Source organism: Pan paniscus, chromosome 16 (assembly GCF_029289425.2).
Source record: "Pan paniscus chromosome 16, NHGRI_mPanPan1-v2.0_pri, whole genome shotgun sequence".
Lineage (NCBI taxonomy): Eukaryota > Metazoa > Chordata > Mammalia > Primates > Hominidae > Pan > Pan paniscus.
The window spans coordinates 56,558,803-56,580,647 of NC_073265.2; the positions used below are offsets into that span (position 1 = coordinate 56,558,803).

The following is a 21,845-nucleotide window of genomic DNA, read 5'->3' on the forward strand; positions in this document are numbered from 1 at the left end:
CATTCTGTTGCCCAGGCTAGAGTGCAGTGGCATGATCTCACCTCACTGCAACCTCCACCTCCTGGGTTCAAGCAATTCTCATGCCTCAGCCTCTCAAGTAGCTGGGACCACAGGCGCACGCTACTACACCTGGCTAATTTTTGTATTTTTAGTAGAGACGGGGTTTCACCATGTTGGCCAGGCTGGTCTCGAACTCCTGACCTCAAATGATCCACCCACCTCGGCCTCCCAAAGTGCTGGGATTGCAGGAGTGAGCCACCATGCCTGTATGATTATGTTAATATTCTTTAAACATAGATTCCTTTTAAGTGTTTTTGAAAAGAGCAATTAAATCATGTGTGCTACATATTACTATTTTGGTATACACATGCATTGGGACCAAAATAGTAAATATGAGAATATTAACATTTTTAAATGATCTTTTAACCTCAAATGATTGCTTTCTAACCCAACAATAAAGAATTGATAGTACACCTATCATTTCTGTTGGATTTCTATTTACATACTGATTTCTTTTCAGAAATAACTATGTGTAGTGCTACAGAATTTAACAATAGGCAGAACACTACAGGATTTTAAGGCCAGTTTTAACAGTGATTCTGTATTTGGCCATTTCCTCCCTACATCAGACCTATAACCACACAAACTTGATGGAGCATGATAAAACTAAGAAAACTGCTATGAGCCAATAATCCCATAATTAAAATGTTCTAACAAAGCTTAGACATGATAGATGAAGCTATTACCATCAATTCTGTATCCAGAATGCACACATTTTAAAAACACCCTAATTACAGAAACCCACATCCAGTCAATATAATACATATTAGCAATTTCCCAATCCTTGGTAGAATAGAAATTATTCTGAAAGTTTAAGAAGGAAAAAATTATGTTCAGGTATTAATTTCAATAGAAGAGGCAATCTGCTTCCATGCAAAAACCCTGGAGTAGTTCTGTGAGTGTTACCCACAGAAGAAAAGCCATTTATAATTAGGTACGACATTACTTTTGTGACCACGTGTACCTCAAGGAGAAGGAAATAGACATGCCTTGTTTGCATCCTGTATCCTTGCCCAGATTAAATAAAGTGGACAGTTGAGGGCAGTTATTTGGAGATTTGGTTTAAGAAATGCTATTGGTCGACTACAGTGGCTCATGCCTGTAATCCCAGCACTTTGGGAGGCTAAGGCAGGTGGATCACGAGGTCAGGAGTTTGAGACCAGCCTGACCAACATGGTGAAACCCTGTCTCTACTAAAAATACAAAAATTAGCCGGGTGTGGTAGTGCACACCTGTAATCCCAGCTACTCAGGAGGCTGAGGCAGGAGAATCACTTGAACCTGGGAGGCGGAGGTTTCAGTGAACCGAGATTGTGTCACTGCACTCCAGCCTGGGTGACAGAGCGAGACTCCGTCTCAAAACAACAACAACAAAAAACCATGCTATTAAAAAGTAAAAGGAAGATTTGGGATATCTGTTAAAGACCTTACCTAAACGTATCTATGCTTATCTAGCATACATTCTGTAGATATTTTTGTAGCCTTCTTCACTTTGACCTTAGGCACAGACCCTTTATAAATGCTTATGTCAAAGAAATAGATGGATGATGAACAAATCTGTCCAATTCCTACAACATTTTAACAACTGCATCAGATCACCCTCAAAACTAAGACACTTAATTGAAAGGAAAACAGTTAAGTTGCTCACAATACTTCTAACCTCCTTTTTAAAAAGTTGCAAAGCCTACGTATTTTGACTCCATTTTTATGAAATGTCCAGAATAGATACGTCAGGAGAGACAGAAAGTAGATTACTGGTTGCCTGGAACTAGTGGGAAGAGGGAATGGGGAGCAATTGCTAATGGGTATGAGGTCTCATTTTCGGGGGATGCACATGTTCTGGAATTAGATAGTGGTGATGGTTGTGAATATACTGAAAACCACTGAATTGTACACTTTAAAGGGGTGAATTTTATGGTATATGCATTATATTACAATTTTTAAAATCACAAAAGACTAGAAATTATTAGTAATACCATATTCCCTACGTGCCAAATTATTTTTTAGCCTCAAATCATAGAATCCCAAAGCTCGGGCATGGTTCCTCAAGAGACCATTAAGTCTAACATGCATTTTGTGAATAAAGAAACTGACTTCCATAGAGGTGAAGTGACTTACCCAAGGTCACACACAGCAGTCGAGAGGAGAGCTGGCACCTAGGTGTCCTGACAACTATCTAGTGCCCCTTGCCACCACCACTATGTGGCCCACTCTCATGGTTTATCAAGCATGTCAACAATAACTAATTTGAATTATTTAAAATGAGGAATAAGTGGTTCAGACAAGAGGCTTTTATTTTTTTCTAATGAAAGCATAAATTATTCTTACAGATAAGAGAATCTCTGTGAAGGAGTAGATAAATTTGTTGTGGTAAATTTACCAGGCCCAAACTGAGATTTACCTGTAAATGTCCCTAGAGGAAAGTGGCCACATTAACAGACCAAGGGAGCCCTCTACCTGTGTATTTGTAGTATAGATTTCATTGACAAAATCCTTGACCTGGAAAGCTAAAAAGAAATTAAGACCAGGTATTCTATCTAGTCCTTTGCCCACCTTGGTTGGCTTCCAGCATTATTTTTAAGAAAATGTGTCTGAGGATGTATTTGTGGGAGCAATGGGATACACGGAGGAAAATCTACAGAAAGTTCCTCTTCTGTGAATAAAAGGGACTGATTAGCAGCCTAAATAAAAGATCCAAATATATTTTTTTCCAGTGAGAATTTCATTAAAATAATTATTTCCAAAGAACTTTAAACTCCTTTGAGGATATAAAATGTTAGTAAGCATTTTTGTTCATCCAGCATGAAAGTTTCATTGTTTCTTTGTTTCAGCGAAAGATAGGGTTGAATGTAAAAATCTTGCAGGATCCTGAAAACATCCACCACAGAGCTGCTGTAAATGCGAACTATGGAATCAGTTTGCCATATATTAATCAGAGAAAAGCATGTGTAAGTAATGAGTTGTTTTAATGAGCTCTTATTTTTTTAAGAAATAAAAGTCATTTATTAGTAGTGTAAGATGTAATGTAGATGTTAAGTAAAGATTGTGATCCTTTTGTGTTTGGAATTTTTTGGAGATGAAGTGGCTCTCATTCTGTTTATAATTAGCAATGATTAAGAAAATGTAAGCCTATTTTTGAAGACTTATTTGTAGCTCATTCAGATTTCTCTATTTTATTTGATATTCCTAAATAATCTAGTACCATAATTTTAACGAGGAAATAATTTACCAGCAAAAAGAATTAATAGAGAAATTTTAAATATTGTATTTCTTTGATAGTAGGCTTACCACTAGAAAAATCCAAATAAAACAACAGTACAGAATCCTCTTCCATTGTGTATACTGTCATAATATGCAAATATTTGAGAATATTATTCTAAATCTGAGGCAAGCAGGGACTAAGCCTTTATGTCAGCAAAATAGTGAGAGGGAAAAATAGTCAAATGTAGATCTGCAGTAAGAGATCTCAGAGTCAATGCCATTTTTGCCATTGACTAGATGCTACCTTGTCCTAAAGCCAGGATTGTACTCTATGTTGTGGAGTTTTCTTAGGAGGATTAAGAGTAGTGCTTCATTTTAGCTGGGAAATTATTTAATTTGAGATCATTTCTAACACTGAAAACAATTACTGAGGTAACATCTCTATTTTTTTAAATACATTTTTAACCTTTGGCTTCTTTCAAAAGCTCTTAAATGTATGCCTTGGTGAAATCAAAACTAAAAACAAGATTAATGTTAGGATTAAATTGCAAAGCCATTTCTAACTAGCATAATAGTCTCTTAGATTAATCTTCCAAATTTCCTACACAGACATTTTCAACTGCCTACTTCATTCGTGTAACCCTGAAATATATTTTCAGTTTCTTTATATGTGCTTTATGTTATTCTAACAGGTTTGGTTTAAGAGCACTTTATCTTACAAATACTTCTATAGCCTAAGAAATAACCAGAAAGTTAGATATTTTTATTCCTGCTGAAACTTTATTTAAAATGTCACTGTGAATAATGTGAAAGGGTTTTTATCTGCTTCCCATGAGCCCAAAGCCCCTGAAATACAAATATTATTTCTCTGGCAACACAGACAGAAGCAGATTTCTCTTTTGTTGTTGGTTTTCCTCTTCCATCTAGAATTAATATTGGCTTAGCTGGAGGAGTACTGAGGCTTTGTAGCCCGAGGCAACTGCTGTGTTTCATGTGAACTTTTTCTGATGAGTACTGGAGTTTTAAAAGGCATACCTCTAGATTTAAAAAGGATTGTGCTTTGCTTTATGAATCTGAATGAAGATTCAGACTTAAGCAAATAGAGATTTCAAAATTATATCCAAAACTTGGGGCAGATTCTTAGTCATTAATTGTGTATTTTTCCAATTTCCAAATAGAATGAGTGCCTTGGATGTTGTATCTACATACTTTGAGCAAAGAGAATTTGGGAAAGCACTTCCCTTTTATGACATATAGCTAATAGATATTCATTTACTGTATTAAATCTCCTTTTTCCATCAAACTTGATGCCATAAAAATCTACACCAGAGCAATTTAAAATTGGATATACATTGTGTATATTTTTTTCAAACTGTTGGCCTTTTGATCAAATAGTTAGTTGACCCTATCATTTTATGTTGATATAGTTGTATGGTAATACTAACTGAAAAACAGTATTTTCATTTTGGATTTGTAAAACAGAAGCATTGTGCAAAAAGTACTGTGAGAGAAGTGTGTTCAGGTATTTGGTTTTAAACAGTCATATAAAGCATTTGGGGATAAATGCAGTTGTGATTTACCACTTATAAAAATCGTTTCAAAAGCACTTACCCAAACTAGAGTAATGTGTCTAGCATTGTGATGTATAGTTAATTAGAAAGGCATCATCAAAGCTAATCATTTTAGAACTAAACACTCAAAGGGGATTATTATTTGGCTGCCGAGGGCCATGTGTTTCGTTACTTCTTATGAAACTTGATCAGCTTGTCAAAAGCCTGTAAATAACCTTAGACATTTTTGACAGCGCAAATGTGAATATGTAGCCAATTTCCATTATTTGTTCCTAGAAGCTGGTATCATCTCCATCTTATGAAGTGGTGTATTCCTCCTGATAATAAGAGGCTGATGCCAGGATTTTAGTGCATTGAAAACACATATACCCCCTGCCACACACACATACTCATATTGCAAAACTATCTTCAGAATTTTATATCCTGTGACTCTGTTATGTAAAATCAATTTACCAAAAACATATTAAAAGTGAGACTCACTGGTGATTTTTTCAATATCTTCAATCTGCCAAATAGTAACAAACAACCTTCTAACATTTTTTCTAGTAGGTCCTCAAAGGTATGTGGAAACAAGAAGAAATCCCTGGTACTGTTCATGTTCCCTCACTGACATCCAGTTCCAGTTAGACTTTATAATACAACACATTAAGAAATCTACAGAAAATTTGACTTTGATTTATTTCTTTTAAATAAAAAGTGTTTCTTAAAAGGCTTGAAACATGTATCTGTTAACATGAATTTTAAAAGAACGATTATGAATGCATAACAAAATAGCCAAACCAAACATTGCTTTGAATTGCTGCACAAATAACTCTGATTATAACTGTTATGACCTAGAAAAGAATCATAAAAACATTTTTCTTTTTGGCAAGATGTGAGTTGCTGTAGAATTATACCAGTTCTTTGGTTCTACTTTCCAAATAAATATATATATAATGCAATGTAAACTTAGAATCTTTTATTTATTCATGAGGTTGAATTTAATACTATTATGATTTCTAGATTTTATGAGTCATATGTTATGCAGTGTTTTCCACTAACTTAGTTGGGTAGCAACCACACTTCACAAATCATAGTTTCATTCTTTACTGTTTCACTTGGGGTGTACATAGTAATCTCTCTCTCACTGAAAGCATATTCATTTCTGAAATGATAAAGTAATAGAAAGTGAGGCAATTGTGTTAATGTCAAATGATTAGAAGAAGCACTAGAAGTAAGGGGTGGGGTGGGGGTGGGGGTGGGGAGTGGGAGTGGAGAAAGAAGGGCGATTTCAAAACATGATTGTGTTTTAAGCCCATGCATATGGCCACAATTACAGTCACAACATAATTTGGCAACGGTAGCAGAATTAGATTTAAACAAATTGATGTTACACTGCAGTAATTCAGAATGAGCTTGTGGCATTTATAAACCATAACAAGAAGCAGAGTGAATTAATAAACCCTTCTTGTCACTAAAAATAAAAAAAGGGAATAATTGCTGAGATGGAGTTAACTTAACAGATGACTATAGTCAGCATCCTTTCAGGCTAGATATGGGAAAGTGAAGGTCACCCCCATCTCAGATGACAAAGAGGGAACATTTTGTTGGTAAACAAATTAATCTTTTGAAAGGTCGCCATTTGTTTTAAGTTTTTATCCAGTTCTTGTCATCTGGAATCAGAGATTGACTGTCATTTCACCAGGCAGGGGTGCAGTTGAGGCAGACAAAGCTGCTTCTGTACGTATCAGCATTCCTTGACAAAACTCAGTGCCTGATTGTGATGCTATGGGCTGCTGGTTTACAGCTGTCTCCGGACAAGAATGGAGGCCCACCCTTGAATTCCAATAAGATGGGCCTGCATATTCCGCCTGCTGTAAGCTGGCCCTCTGCCCACAAGTAAAATGTATTGTAGTTCAAGCCAGCAATTATCTCTTTTACTTCCTTCTGTGCTGCTTCTGTTCTCTTTTTCCAAAAACAGATGTGGGTATTCACTCAAGTTCTGCATCTATTCTTTCTCACACCTGCTGGGGCAGAATTTTGACAGAGGTAGAGTTTGAGGGAGCCAGCAGACAACAATCAGATGCAATTTCTTTGAGAGCGGTTTAAAAAGAAAATGTTGATTTTTCAGGAAATGTGGAGTCAGCATCTTGGTCCCCCTCCCTTTTCCCAGGAGCATTTGGTAAATTAAATTAGTTGAACAAAAGGAAATAGCTTTAAAGACATTCTGAAATGCCATATCCTATTTATGACACACAGTCATCACCCAAGGACTGTGGTGGCATGCACAACATCCCACTCCTATCATTTAAAGTGAGCTTTCTCTTCAGGTTGCTTAGAAAGAGTTTTTGACAAAGGAATGACTTTTCATGTCCTTCCTGATTCACGCCTATAAAATATATTCCACTAATATGGCAGTGAAGGTGGTGGTGGTGGTGGTGGAGGTGGTAGTGTATTGCCTTTGTATGTTGTTGCTATTCAGAATTTCAATTCTGCATTGGTTTGGAATAATGGGAAAGCTGAGGAAAGTGATGGAATGTTGGCTGGCGGATGGCTGTCTCACTAAAGCCCATTGCTCTGGGAGCAGGGAGAGGCAATGAGAGGCTATAGCCTTGTCAGATAACATTCATAAAAAAAAAATCTAGCTGTAGTGAGTTCTTTTAATTTCTTTATAGTGGTATGTTTCTTGAGCTTCTCTGCCATGATCCTGTATGCATTCCCAAACCAACCCTATGCTGAACTGAAACCACTTTTTAGCTCTTAGAATAGTGATTCTGGGTCAGACTGCCTGGTGTGAATCCTTACTAGACCGGGATCTCCCAGAAACAGTCTCCCTTTCCTCATGTAAAATGTCCACAATAAAAGTATCTATCTCATAGGATTGTATTGAGTTTTTAATGAGATAATTCAAAGCACTTAACAAAGGTCCTGGTACAAAGAAGTGTTCTGAAAAATATTAGTTATTACTATTGGCAAGTCTCATATATTGTATTGTGCCATTGTTTTATACTGTCATTTAAAACATATTATTGTAGGGGTCCAGGGAGGGAACCAGAATATTGCTGAGGTCTCCTCCAGGGATGCTATTTAATATTTTACATGATTATGCTTTCTTTCCCACACAGATATGAGGACAGGGACCTTGTTGTCTGTTCTGTTTGTCTGTTTTTCAAATCCTCCCCTGCACCAAGCAGTGTTTTACACATATTAGGTATTAAGGACAGGACTGATTTGTCCCCTCCTCTGTCTAGTCTCTGCTCTGAAGCTATATAGACTGATGTTGAGTTTTGAAGTGAAGTAATGATTTTGCTGGCTCCTAGTAGGCCTAGTTGCACAGGATACCCTCTCCATGGGCCATCTGATAGGATTTACCTAGTGAAATGCTGGTACTACTGGATTCCTGTTGCAGCCTTGCCACTAACTAACTAGTGTTTCCAAGAGCAGGTTACTCTGTCTCACTCATTCTCATTTTTCTGTTTTATGAATGGGGGAAGCAAGATGGAGAGGCAATCTGGTGTGCTGGGAGGGGCTTGGAGCTGAGTAGATCAGAGTTTGGGTCCTATCTGCTATTTTGCAGTTACTGAACCCTAGGTAAGCAAATTACATTTCAGATCCGGTGTTCCCTCTTTTGTCAAGTCAAGATAATGATGCCTACTAGATAAGGGTGCTATGGAGAATACAGATAATATATTAACATTGCTGGCACATAATGGGTACCTAATAAGGTTCTTACCTTCCTGAAAAATGAATTAGTGTTAAAAATCTCTCATTTCCTTCTTCACACTTATGCTTTTAGAAAAGAATCTGATTTGGCTCCTTTTACATCCTAGTGTAAGTGAGTAATAGGATTTAATGTTCATTTTCAAATTGTTAGAGAACTCCAGTGAGTTTCAGAGGGGTTCTAAGCATTTAATTTGCATTTGATTTTTAATGATAAATATTTAAGCATTTTAAGTATAATAAAGAAGAATACCTACATATTTCAATTGATGCCAAATTTTAATGCATTTGATCATTTGATCGTCAGTGGGTTAATTTGTGCTTTCAGGCTTACTCTGAGTGTGTGTGTGTACATTTGAATTTCCCATAAAGGTGTTTTTTATTAGATAGGGTGTAGCTTTGTACTAGTCATATTTTGAAATTCAGATCTGCTCATATACACTCCTGTAATAATCATACAAATAAATAAGCAAAGATTAAATAAGCTAATATGTGTGAAGGTCATAAAGCAGTGCCTGACTCCTCGTAATCATTCAAGAAACATTAATTGGTATTAGTATTAGAACACATGTGTGCTACTATCAATTAAAAGCCAGGCAAGTTCTCTGGTGCATACTTTTGGCACAGCATAATAGTCAAGTATACAATTACAATAATATAGCCATATCATGATAGTGTAGCATCACAGATTGTTTCACTGCTCGATTTAAGTTTGGGTTGGTTCTTACACGATTTGAAATGAGCTATACAATCTTTGACAGTGCAAGGTTGCAATGTTATTCTGTTTACAACTGCAGATAAAAGTCAACAATGAAGCATAATGTCAAAATTTGGACTCAACATGCAAAACAAAATTAGATTTTTTTGAAACTCAGTGACTGTCTGAAAGAGAAGGGTGGCGAGATATCTGAAAAGAAATTTAAATGGGATGTGATAGAACATCCTAAAATGTTACATGACACATTTGAGAAATATTTTTGGTAATTTAGCTCTTCAATTGTAGTAGCATTTATTAAGTTTGCCAGACACAGTGTTTTATGTACACTATCTTATTTAACCCTTACACCTCTAAGTAGGTGCCGTTTTTATAATCATTTTATAGATAAGGAAACTGAGACTAAGATTAAGCTACTTGCCTGAGGTTGTGTGGTAAGCAAGGGGAGTCAGGATTCAAATTAATTATGAAATCTATTTGTCAAATATCCCCCAATTGACTACTTACCAACTAATCCTTAATTATTAAGGAATGTAAGCAGTTGGTAGATATTGTTAGTGATTCTATTTTGAAACAAAAAATTTCTACTATTTTAAAGTTTCTGGATCATTTTAATTGAACTAAATTCTGAGATTATAACTACCATAACAAATTGTTAGCTATTTGAAATTACTTATTTGTTAACATCTGGATTTTCTACATCTTGTGCAGGCAAAATAAAATATATAAACAAATTGTATTCTGTGATAGATGTAAGACTGCAGTTATTTATAACTCTTGATTTCATAATTTGTCTTCATCAAAACAGCCTTATTGTTTCCAGTGTTGGTTTATATTGCTATAACCAGAAATATATAATATAAATACATATATAGTAAATATATAATATAAATATTTATATAATATATAATGTAAGCACATACTATATTTAAGTAACAATTATATACATATAGGTACATAATACTATATGCAATTGTTACTTATATATGTTTTGACATACACAATTATACTAAATTCTTATAAAATTTGCATTTACTTATTTATCAGCATCTATTTAAGGTTGCATTTGAAAAACTTGTTCTACTGCTGAAAATAAATTTGCAAATCTTTGGCATCAAGTATTACCTCTCCCATGGGTATTTATTTTTTAACAAGAGCAAATCCGCTACTTAATTAAAACAAAGGAGTTAGGCTCTATTAAGGGATTTCAAGCATGAGTGGACAGAGAGAAGAGGGATTTGGGGGAATCCAGGAAGAGAGCCTTTGCACTGCTCTGAAATCATTCCAGGTCAGCAGCCACCTGCTAACAGGACTAGGCCTGCTCCCCTATGATATACTTTTACTTTGTGCCTTTTCACTTTATGACTTGGGCCTTGAACTTGAGTATTTGTTTGATTACATACTGAGAGATAGTGTTTCTAACCTCAAAATTAATTCCACTTTGAAAAGCCAAATTTAGGTAGACAGAGAGACCTGTGTCACATCTATGGTAGGTTTAGGGTACAGGGGTCCATGGGTAGAACTGTATTTCAATAGACAGAGGGAACTCTGTCACACCTATGATAGGTTTAGGGTACAGGGGTCTATGGGTAGAACTGTATTTCAGTATAATAGGTTCCCATGTATTTTATTTAATCCATTTATAAAACATTATTCTGAGAAGGGGTCCGTAGGCTTCACCAGATTGCCAAAGGGGTTCACGATGTCCCAAAAGTTAGAGCCGTGATAGATCTTTTCTTTCACGCAAAAATCCAGTGTGGGACAAAGTATGCATCAGAACAGAGAAATATCCTAAAAACCCTGTATTCTTTATGGGTGAAATATCCACTTCTCTTAGTTGATGGTGCCAAAAATCTATGGAAAAGTGGATACGTCTAGACTACCAGCCCAGATTTTTATAAGAATTACATCTTCTTGAGTTAAAATATAAAATTTATGCTTTTGCCTAATTACTGTTGCTTTTCTGTTGCAAGGAGGAAAATAGAGCAGCTACAAAAGTGGTAATGCTTGCAATAATATAGTAAGTGTTCTGTTTAAAATGAAGCAAAGGAAAAATACTTCAGCAAGTAGCGTGATAGCATTAGCCACACGAGAAATGGGACTAATAGGATTGTTTTTATCATGGTCCAGGTTAATTATCTACTGAGAGGTTCTTGAGATGAATAAATACTATTGCTGTGTTCTCCAGTATTCTAACCCATTGTACCTTAAACTGTACTTGAATTCAAGTATACATTCCTAGCCTTTTAAAACCTCCTTGGTAGAATAGAAGTAAGTACCCATAGACTAGAGTGATTCGCCCTACATTTTCTTTAAAAGCATTGCCTCTGAATTATACTACAGAATGTGTAAAGTAAACCCAGAAGATACTTACTTAGAGAAGATTCCTCTCATTAGGCCATAAAGTTTGGGCAATATGACCTGAAAATACCAGATTTATATAATTGATTATTTATATTAAAAGATTATATAATCTTCACAATAGCCTGAAAAATAAATCAGTTTATGGTTGGCAACTAAGAGGTCTGAAAACAGCCATGCATGCTTTAGTAGAAAGAGCCGTAGATGGAGAATCAGAGGACTTGGGTTTTCAATCCTGCTCTCAATTCTGGTGCTATAAACCAAGTTAACATAGGTATACCACTTAGTCTCTAAAGACAAATTCTTTATCTACATACTGAAAAGATAAATTGGCTACTTCAGAATCATCGTCAGGGCCACAGTCCTGGTTATGTGACTCCCAGATTAATGCTCATTTGGTTCCTTGTGGAACCACTAGTCTCTCAAGGATCAATGTAATTGATGGATGGAGGCAAGCCTTAAGATAGGCCTTAGAGGAACTGATGGGCAAGACTAAAGGAGAGGTGTTGTGCATTTTAAGTACCAGAAGCAATACAAGCAAAGGCAGAGGTAGAGAATAGTGAGAGTAACGGAGGATGGCTTAGAGCTTTGCCTAATCAAGTTGTAGAAACCAAAAGATGTGGTTGGCTGTGGAGGCCAGTTGATGGATGGCCTTGAATGGGCCACTGAAATCCAACTGTGTGATTTTCAGTCAGGATCATAGAAGGCAGGGCTTAATGCAGACAGCTTCTGAAGTTAGATCACTTCTCCAGCTGCTTTAACTGAAGGGCAACTTTAGAATTCTTTAGAATGATCTCTATCCCTTGATGTCCTCATTAGTTATTAAACTTTATTTCCTCTCCCTTTGGCTATAAAGCAATAGTACTTTTTTGAATAACATTATCTCCTGAACTTGTTAGATGATCATAAAACTGCCTAAGTAGAGTTCTGCAGGCAGCACCTTCCCCTGACCATTTACATACAACTCTCTGTCCCTTTCATATAAATGGCCACTCAGAACTGGCCAGTCTAACTGGATGGCTGGGATTTCCTCTCAGTCGCTCTTACTTTCTGTCCTAATGCTGTATGCCCCACTACTACTTACGATTCTGCCTGTAACCTCATCCCTGATCCCTACTTCTCACCCCTCTCTCCAACATTAGATAAAAGCAGGACTTGTTGGGCAAGAGAAGTGGTGGCAAGAGAAAAGGATAGAGAGTAGGAATGGTTGATTCCTCACACTTTCCGACCCCCATCCCCCACCCAACTCTCCTATTGCCACTTCCCAGCCTCAGCACTGGACAGTATGAGCCTCCTCTCCCACTCTCACCCTCTCCCCAACTCCCTTGTCTTCCCAATCTAATAATGCACAGAAATGCCCAAGAGACTATCTTAATCCAAATGTTTTCTGAAAGATGGGTGTGTTTCCAAACTTATCATCTCTTTGTGCTAAATGAAAAAAAAAAAAAAAAGGAAAAGTGGTGTTCATGGAACAGGCTTTTTACTTCCTGACATTTTTTTCTTTTATATAAGCAGTAAAAACCCTTAGAAAATGTCCGAATTGTTCTTATTTAAAATAGGAGTCACAACATAGTTGTATTGGGTCAGGCAGATAATAAGTTACTGAAATGACTGAGTGTAAAGGCTAGGTCCACATTACTGGAGTGCTGAACTGAGGACACAGGCCTTCCCTCCAGGAGATAGCCACCTTAGCTCTAGCCTTTTGTGGCTGGGTTTCCAAAAGAAGCTGGAAAGTCATGCTTATATTTTTTGTGAAATCTAATTTTTAAATGTGTGATCAGATAATTTTCTTAAACCCTGTGTAGTTCGAAGAAAATATTCTTTAGGCTATTCCTGTCTTGCAAGTCAACAATTTAAATCCTCTGGTTCAGAAACAGGAAGAGATATGGTTTTAGGTATGATAATATTGATGTCTTATAGGCAGCTGGCTGGCAACTTAGAGCCCATTAGTCTGCTAATACCTTAGTGAAGCCCAAGATCTAACCCTTGACTTTATAGGATTAGAGATTTGATTTTGTTAGAGTCAGTCAGTCTCTTGGGTACAGCTGAACTCATAAGAGACTGATGTACAAACTGAAATGCCACTTTATGTATTCTGAGGAGAGCTATCATGGTCAAACAGACCTGAATGTTCAAATCAGCCTGATCTGATGATCATATTTTCTCCTTATTAGAAAGCTACACAGAATCCAGTTAGAAGGCTGCTTAGTGAACAGGGAAACCGACTAAGGTAATTAGTTGGACAGTCTTCTTGGTGAGCAGCAGAATCACACTTTTATAGTCTGATGCACCCATCTGTGAAGCTACATTTGCCAAAAGGATATGAATACATCCCTGTAAAGTGAGTGCTTTATGGATACTGAGAAATTCTGACTCTCCAATTCAACTTTTTATAATAAATATTAATAGCTACTATCTGCTTGGGGTTGACTATGTGCATTATGTTATATCACATTAATCCCTGTGGAATGAGTGATATTATCTCCATCTTACTGGTAACGAAACTTCAGTATAGAGAAATTAAGTTACTTTCTCCAATCATTCAATTAGTAAGTGATAGAACTCAGAATCAGGCTCTATCTGATATTAGAGCCTGTGTTCTTAATCATTGCCTTCCTTTTTACTACTTTCCTGCTATGAAATACCACTCGCCTTCAGCTGATGTCTTATGTCTTTGATAACACCAATTAGACTACATTCCCTTTTTGAATCTTTTAAGTCAGCTTCTGCATGGATCTGTCCACATTGATCATGTATCTGTTTTTCTAGTTTAACACTCCCAGTTGGGGTAAGGGGTGGCACATCTCCTTGTCACTAGTTTATACGTCCTATCTGAGTAATTATACTATCCAGAGGATGAGAGAAACCCTGGCTGGAACAAACAGAATGTATCAGGAGGAGAAAGAGAAAAATAAGAGGCAAGAGGAAACCAGCCCATAGGGGAAGTATTCTTGGGCGATTTCTTGGTAAGAAATGCTGCTTGCCTTATCTCCTCATCTTCCCAAAGCCACCAGGAGTTACTTTTAGAGAAAAATAATTCTCCTTTCTCCTTGTGTAGCTGGTGAGAGGCCCAGATATGTCTAATGGTTGGGCTCAGATGTACTAATACGTTATATGAGCTTGCCTGGGGACCTAACCACTTTAAGATTGTTCCTAAGAAAACTCAATTTTCTGAGTTCCAAAATGCCCTTTTCCATTTCTCACTTAAGATGGGGCTGACCCTTATAGAAGATTATCAGGAGGAGTTGTATAGTGAAAACAGTGACCCAAGAGAGCACTAGCATTGTCTTCTCCACTCATTTAAAAGTTTACTCCATATCTAATACTGGGTTAGTTTAACATAACCATAATTTTGGGCGGGAGGTTTTACTTTTTAAGATAAGGATTTTCAAACTGTAACCATTTTACTTGTGGAATTATGTCATCTAATTTATGGAATTAGCATTTAATCTAAACATTTACATCCCAGGGAAAGTACCTATCACCAACTTTCTACCATCTTGGGTTTAGTATTCCATTTATCCATAGTTTAAAGTGTAGATACTGGACTTTAATAGAAGGGAATATAAATTAAAATTTAGCTATAAAGCAATAGCTAACATTTCTGAGGGCTTCTCTGAGTTGGGCATGGTGTTAAGTACACTTTACATGGATCATCTCATGTAATCTTCACAGTAACCCTAAGAGGTAAGTACTATTCCTACTTTCATTTTACATTTTGGGAAACTGAGGCAAAAAAGCAGTTAAATAAAATTCACCCAAAGTCATACAAGCTAAAAGTCAAAGGATCATAATTCAAACTCAACCAGTCGGACTTTCAACATAGCATTCTTTATCCTTATTCTATACTACCTTCCAGGTAGCTTTGAGGGTGGTGATTTTGGCCTGCATTTGAGGGACAGATCTGGGCCCAGTCAAAGATTGCTTTCTTAATGACCAAGGAATTCAATGAGGAAATTTCTCTGCCCCAATCTGAGGCAGAAGTAAAAGATCAGAGTATTTAATAAAAGGCTGTGTTAACTCAAGGACTAGAACAAGAAGATGAGCTAGTACTTTTAAGATGAAAACTTCCCCAACTACGTTCATATCTCTAACTTCAGACATAATGTCCAACCTTGTCAGAATGCAATATAAATTTGCATTTATTTGTGTGTGACTTTGAATAATACCTTGTTAAAGACCTGTATAATTGAGTGAGAACTATGTTAAGTTTTTCTTTTTCTTTTTTCTTTTTATTTTTTTGAGACGGAGTCTCACTCTGTAGCCCAGGCTGGCGTGATCTCAGCTTGCTGCAACCTCCACCTCCTAGGTTCAAGTGATTCTCCTGCCTCAGCCTCCCGGATAGGTGGGATTACAGGTGCACACCACCATGCCCAGCTAATTTCTGTATTTTTTAAGTAGAGATAGGGTTTCACCATGTTGGCCAGGCTGGTCTCGAACTCCTGACCTCAAATGATCTGCCTGCCTCAGCCTCCCAAAGTGCTGGGATTACAAGTGTGACCATCACACCTGGCCAGCCCTCTTTTTGTCCATGATAATGTCTATCCAGCTCTTTTAAGGTAGAATTAATTTTCTCTTGCCTAGGCCATCATAGCATGCTTTTAAAGCATTCACATGGTATACCTTGAATTGAAAAGGGACTTTGTATCTTTTCCTCTTGTTAGATCTCCTGGAAGGCAAGAGCCATATTTTTTTCACTTAAATATCTTCTAGGGTACCTTACAAAATGCATTATGCATAGAAGGTACTCAATAAATGATTAATTTAATTCAATAAAATGTAATTGAATGTTTGAAGAGGAAGGATTCTGTAGAGAAGTGACAGGGCAGGGAGGGTCTATCTAGTTTCATGGGCATGGTTTTGAGCCGTATTTCTCTGATCTCTCCATCTCCTTCTTCCCACCCCCAAGCCCTACACACGGCTTCCCTTAGGTGATTGTAGCACAATCCTAGGACTTATGTTTTGGAAGTGAACCCAAGGCCCAGGTAGTCAACATAGCAGCTGGCTTTAGGAAGCAAACATGAAGCTTTGTTCACCCCCATGCCCAATTTTCTGATTGTAACACTTTTTTCACATTCTCATTGAAGAAAACTTGGAAAATACAAGGGTTGAAAGATAAAAAATTATATAACCTCAGTCCCTCCACCTAGAGATAATTATTATGAACTTTTAAATGGATTTGTTTTCCATGTTTGGATGTATGATCTTTCTCCCTTCATCCTTCTTGCCTTCCTTTCCTTCCTTCTCCCTTCCCTCCTTTTTGTTTCTCTCTTTCTCTTTCTTTCTCTTCTCCCTCTCCACAGTCCCCTCTCTAATGAGGAACACATGTACCTAGTAATAATCTTCACATAAAAAATGGGGGACCTATGTGAAGAAAACTCCAAAACTTTAATGAACATCAGAGAACACTTGAATAAATGGAAAGACATATCATATTCCTGAGAAGGAAAATGTTTATAAGTATGCCAGTTCTTCCCACATTAATCTTTATGTCCAATGTAATTCCAATCAAAATTCATATGGGTTTTATTTGGTTTGCATGGAATATTAATTTTTTTCAACTTGCTAGTATTCGTCATCTTGAAGAATAGGCAAAATGCCTCTTTTTTTCCCCCTAAAGATTAATGAAGGTGAACTTTTCATACCACTTATTAAAACATATAATAAAATTACAATAATTATTTCCATGGGTAGAAAAATTGATAGATCAATGGAATAAAAAACTCAGCATAGATATTGCCCTTAGTGTAAGAAATAACTTGGAATGTAATAAAAGTGACACTGTAAGTCAATGGGAAAGGGAGGACTTGTTAGATGAATGGTGCCAAGTCACTTGGCTAATGATTTAGGGAAAAAAAATTAGATTAAATCCTATCCTTGCACTCTATACAAAGAAAACTCCGGATGGGTTAGGCTAAAGTAAGATGTTTGAAAAAGAAGAAATAAAGAAATTAGGGCCGGGTGTGGAGGCTCACGCCTGTAATCCCAGCACTTTGGGAGGCCGAGGCGGGCAGTATCACGAGGTCAGGAGCTCGAGACCATCCTGGCGAACATGGTGAAACCCCATCTCTCCTAAAAATACAAAAAATTAACCAGGCGTGGTGGCGGGTGCCTGTAGTCCCAGTTACTAGGGAGGCTGAGGCAGGAGAATGGCATGAATCCGGGAGGCGGAGCTTGCAGTGAGCCGAGATGGGGCCACTGCACTCCAGCCTGGTGACAGAGTGAGACTCTGTCGAAAGAAAGAAAGAGAAAGAGAGAAAGAAATCCTTAACATCGTAACCTCATATAATATTGACAATCCTCATTACAAGAAAAGTCCATGTTTATATTACGCTCCAATCCTAGATCTGGCACTAATTCCTAGGTGATATTCTTGGGGCAAATCACTTATATTTCATGGGCTTTGGTGTGTTTATTTGCCAGTTTGAGATACTGGATCAAATCATCTCTAAGATCTCTTCTAGTTCTCACCATCCGTAATTCTGATCGAAGTCTGTTTCCTTTGGTTTCCTTCCTTCCTCATTTATGAACACCAACACGTGACATGCGAGACTGAAAAGCAGACCAGGTGAAACTGTTTTCTGCACTGATTGTGGAAATAAAGTTCACAGAAGGTATTGTTTTTTCAATTTATGCATTCAACAGAGCATTTGTTGAGTGCTTTCTATATATGCAACAAAATATGCAACCTGTCCTCATCACTTTTACTTGTTACTACTTTTAATACTCAGAGCATATTAGAGACATTGTCACTCCCAATTTCCGAGTCATCTAATTTACATATGGCTCTTTCAGAATTTGAAAATATATTTTATTTTGACAATCTGATTCAGAATCTAGAAAAATTATTTGAAGAGAAATTGTGAAAAAGGATAAACTCTTACACACATACATACACATACAATATTTAAATGATCGAATGAATATTCCTTAAAAATTGGCTTCATTACTAAATGAGTTAATTTTTTTAATGGACCGTATTTGAGGTTAATCTCTTCATTGACTTCAGCAAAAATACCTGAACTGTAAGCGCTCCTAGCCTCCTTTCAGGTTTGCTTAGGCATCTCTTCCACAGACTTTACTGATACAGCATAGAAATTATGGCAAAGCCCAGTGGAGTCATTGAAGTAAAAGTCTCAATACTGCTCAGGAAGGGATGCCAAATTAAATAAAAAGAGCCCCAGCAGTTCTGCAGCTGCGTGCCAACCCAACTGCTGGGATGAGGTAAATGAGGACCAAACTTTATTTCACTTATGACCCCAGCCAGTATTTAAACAAAAATGCCTAGAGACTGGCACACTGCTCTGTAATAAGGAATAAAAAGCAATAGCAAAAATAATTATAATAAATGATAAACTCATTCCCAAAGTCTTTCTTAGATCTTAACTGAAACGACTACCATTTAAACTCATTTCTTCTCATGTGGTATCAAGTATACACATTTTTTCTTATGAAATGTAATAGTCATGTAAGTGAAATGGACAGTACTTTATTCTCTAGTAATTACTTTTCCAGATTAAAATTTCTGTTGGAATGCCACAAATAAATATTATTAAATATAGTGAGAAAAAATAGCAACAAGGAATCATTACATTTTTGTCAACCTGAATTCCTCAGAAAATTCTGGGTCCAGTGTGTCTCAAGCGCCTTTGAAGAAAAGTTTTATGTAAAATCAAGTTATCATTTGTCTTTTATTAATAGCTTTACAGAATGGGCTCTTATTAACAAATTATAGCTATATCATTGTTAGCTATGTGTTAATCCTTGGATCATTTTTTTCCCTAAAATGTAGCCCAAAGAATGCTGGTTCTTTGGAATGTTAATAGGTATTCCATGCAAAAAGAGTATTGTGGTCCCATAAAATTGGGGAACATGAGGTTAAAGATAGTCAGTCTGATTTTTATACCATTAAGCCACCTGGAGTCACTAACACGCTGATGTGCCTTATGAATCTTTAAGAAGGGGGAATGCAGTTAGCAATGTTTCCCAAACTTCCTCAGAACCCCTTTCTGCAGAATAGCTCACAGAACTATATTCGGAGGAACACACTTTAGGAAATTTTGCTTAAGTGCTGGATTTCATAACAATTTTAATGGAAAATTTTCTAGACTATATTACATACTTTCCTTCAGTAGTCACATTTTACCATAAGTTACTGTTTTTTGGGGGGGATTGGGACATCATAATAGCTCTACTTTATGTGATGCGCTGTATGGGGTCTGTGAGACATGCAGATGCCCACGCTTCAGATAGCTGCTATGTGTTCAAAATAGTATTTCTGCTGCAGTTTCCTCCAGTCATTTCTATTCACCACATTCTTTAAGTCTGTGTTCACAATCCCCCTGTCACTGCTGCTGCTAGAACTACCCTTTTATCATCCTAAAACACCTTCCAGCTTTGCAAATTATGATCCCATGTATGCCTTTTCTTCCTTCCTTCCTTCTTTTCTTTTCTTTCTTTCCTTCCTTTCCTTCCTTCCTTCCTTCCTTCTTTCTTTCTTTCTTTCTTTCTTTCTTTCTCTTTTCTTTCTTTCTTTCTTTTTCTTTTTCTTTCTTTCTTTCCTTCCTTCCTTCCTTCCTTTCTTTCTTTCCTTTCTTTCTCTCCCTTTCTTCCTCTCCCTTTCTTCCCCTCTCTCTCTTTCCTTTCCCTCTCTTCTCTTTCTTTTTCTTCTGTGTTCTCTCTTTTTCCTTAGGCCCTGCCTGTCCTGAGCTTTGGCAGCAGGGTGCCTTGGCTTTTATCAGAAGCCAAATGGCTACACTGTTTTCTCCAGGTTATTGAATCAACCAATCCCAGCTTTGCTTCCACTCACACTTGGAAACTTTTCATTTAGTTCCCTTTCCATATTCATATCTGTCCTGTACAATATACTCTGTACAGTTTCAATCTTTTGAAATTGATTGAAACTTATTTTATGGCCTAGGACATCATTTATGTTGGTGAATGTTACATGTGCATTTGAAAAGAATGTATATCCTACAGTTGTTGGTTTGTGGTGTTCTATAAATGTTAGGCCCAGGTAGCGGATGATGATTTTTAGCACATGCTGATTTTTTAAAAATTAATTGTTCTACCAATTACTGAGAAGAGGCTTTTAAAATCATCAACTCTAATTGAAGATTTGTCTATTTTTTCCTTTAGTTCTGACAATTTTTGTTTTACATATTTTGTGTTAATATTGTTAGAGATGTTCACATTTATTATTGTTGTGTTTTCCTGGTTATAAGAAACTTTCATCTGTATAAGACTCTTTCATGAGTTTCATCTGTTTAAGAAAAATCTCTTTTCCTCTCTCATAGTTCTTTTTGTCTTAAAGTCTACTTTGATATTAATATAATTACTTCATCTCTATTTTGCTTACTGTTTGCATGGTATATCAGTCTTTTCTGTTGTTACTTTCAACCTGTGTCTTTAAAATTAAAATGCATTTCTTAGAGTAGCATTTAGTCATGTCCTGTTTTTTAAGTTCAGTCTGATAATCTCCGCTTTTTGAGTGTTTAGTTCATTTCCATTTAATGAAATTTAGATATGGTTTGATTTAGAACAACTGACACAGGACTTTTCTTGTCTACTTTGCCAACTGGGGACCTCCACAACTGGCGACATACTCCCTGGGCCTTGCTCAGCCCTGGGCCCTGACGCTGGAGGTGCCCTGCCCACTCAGCCCGCCTAGGTTACATACAGCTTTTGCCTGTGTTCAGTTGTTCCTGAGCTCTTGTCCTGCATCCAAGAAGAATGAGATCATGCTAACAATTTGAAGGTTGAGGAGGGCAGAGAAGAATTTTATTGAGCAACAGAACAGCTCTCAGTGGACAGGGGATGTGGGGGGTGGTTCCCCACCCCCACAGTTGGGTGGTTTATCTTCCAGTCTTGCTGGGTCTAGGGCTTTTTATGGACTCAGAATGGGGAGTGTGTGCTGATTGGTTTGTGATTATGCAAAAGAGGTTAAAGGGAAAACACCACTCAGGTGGGCATGACAATGTAAAAAACCAATTAGGAAAGGGTAGGTGTATGTAAAATAGGTGAACAGTGGGTTCAATCAGAGGAAAGTACACCAAATGGGAAGAAAGGTTCTCAATCTGGTCCAAGGATTTACCTGAGACTTGTAGCTAGGCTTTAAATTGTCTCAGCCTGAAGGTCAGTTTTCACTGGGGACCTGCCCCTATCTGCCTAATTATTTATCTGCCTCCTGCCACTATCACAACTATCTTTCTATTTGTTTTCTATTTATCCCATCCATTT

At 36.9% G+C, this 21,845-nt stretch overlaps 1 protein-coding gene across 28 annotated transcripts in view; it reads left to right on the forward strand.

Annotated features, from left to right (window-relative positions):
• IQCH (IQ motif containing H) overlaps positions 1–21,845 on the forward strand; it is a 249,328-nt gene that overhangs the window by 46,702 nt on the left and 180,781 nt on the right. For 18 of the 28 annotated variants that reach the window (XR_008621111.2, XR_008621113.2, XR_008621115.2 and 15 more), the window contains exon 5: positions 2,891–3,007. The exons of the other annotated variants lie outside the window; for them this stretch is intronic. Coding sequence is in view for 14 of the 18 variants with exons in the window: in XM_034939000.3 (XP_034794891.1) it covers positions 2,891–3,007 (117 nt within the window). In the remaining 4 variants the exon portion in view is untranslated. The remainder of the gene's footprint in view (positions 1–2,890; positions 3,008–21,845) is intronic. 28 annotated transcript variants of the gene reach the window in all.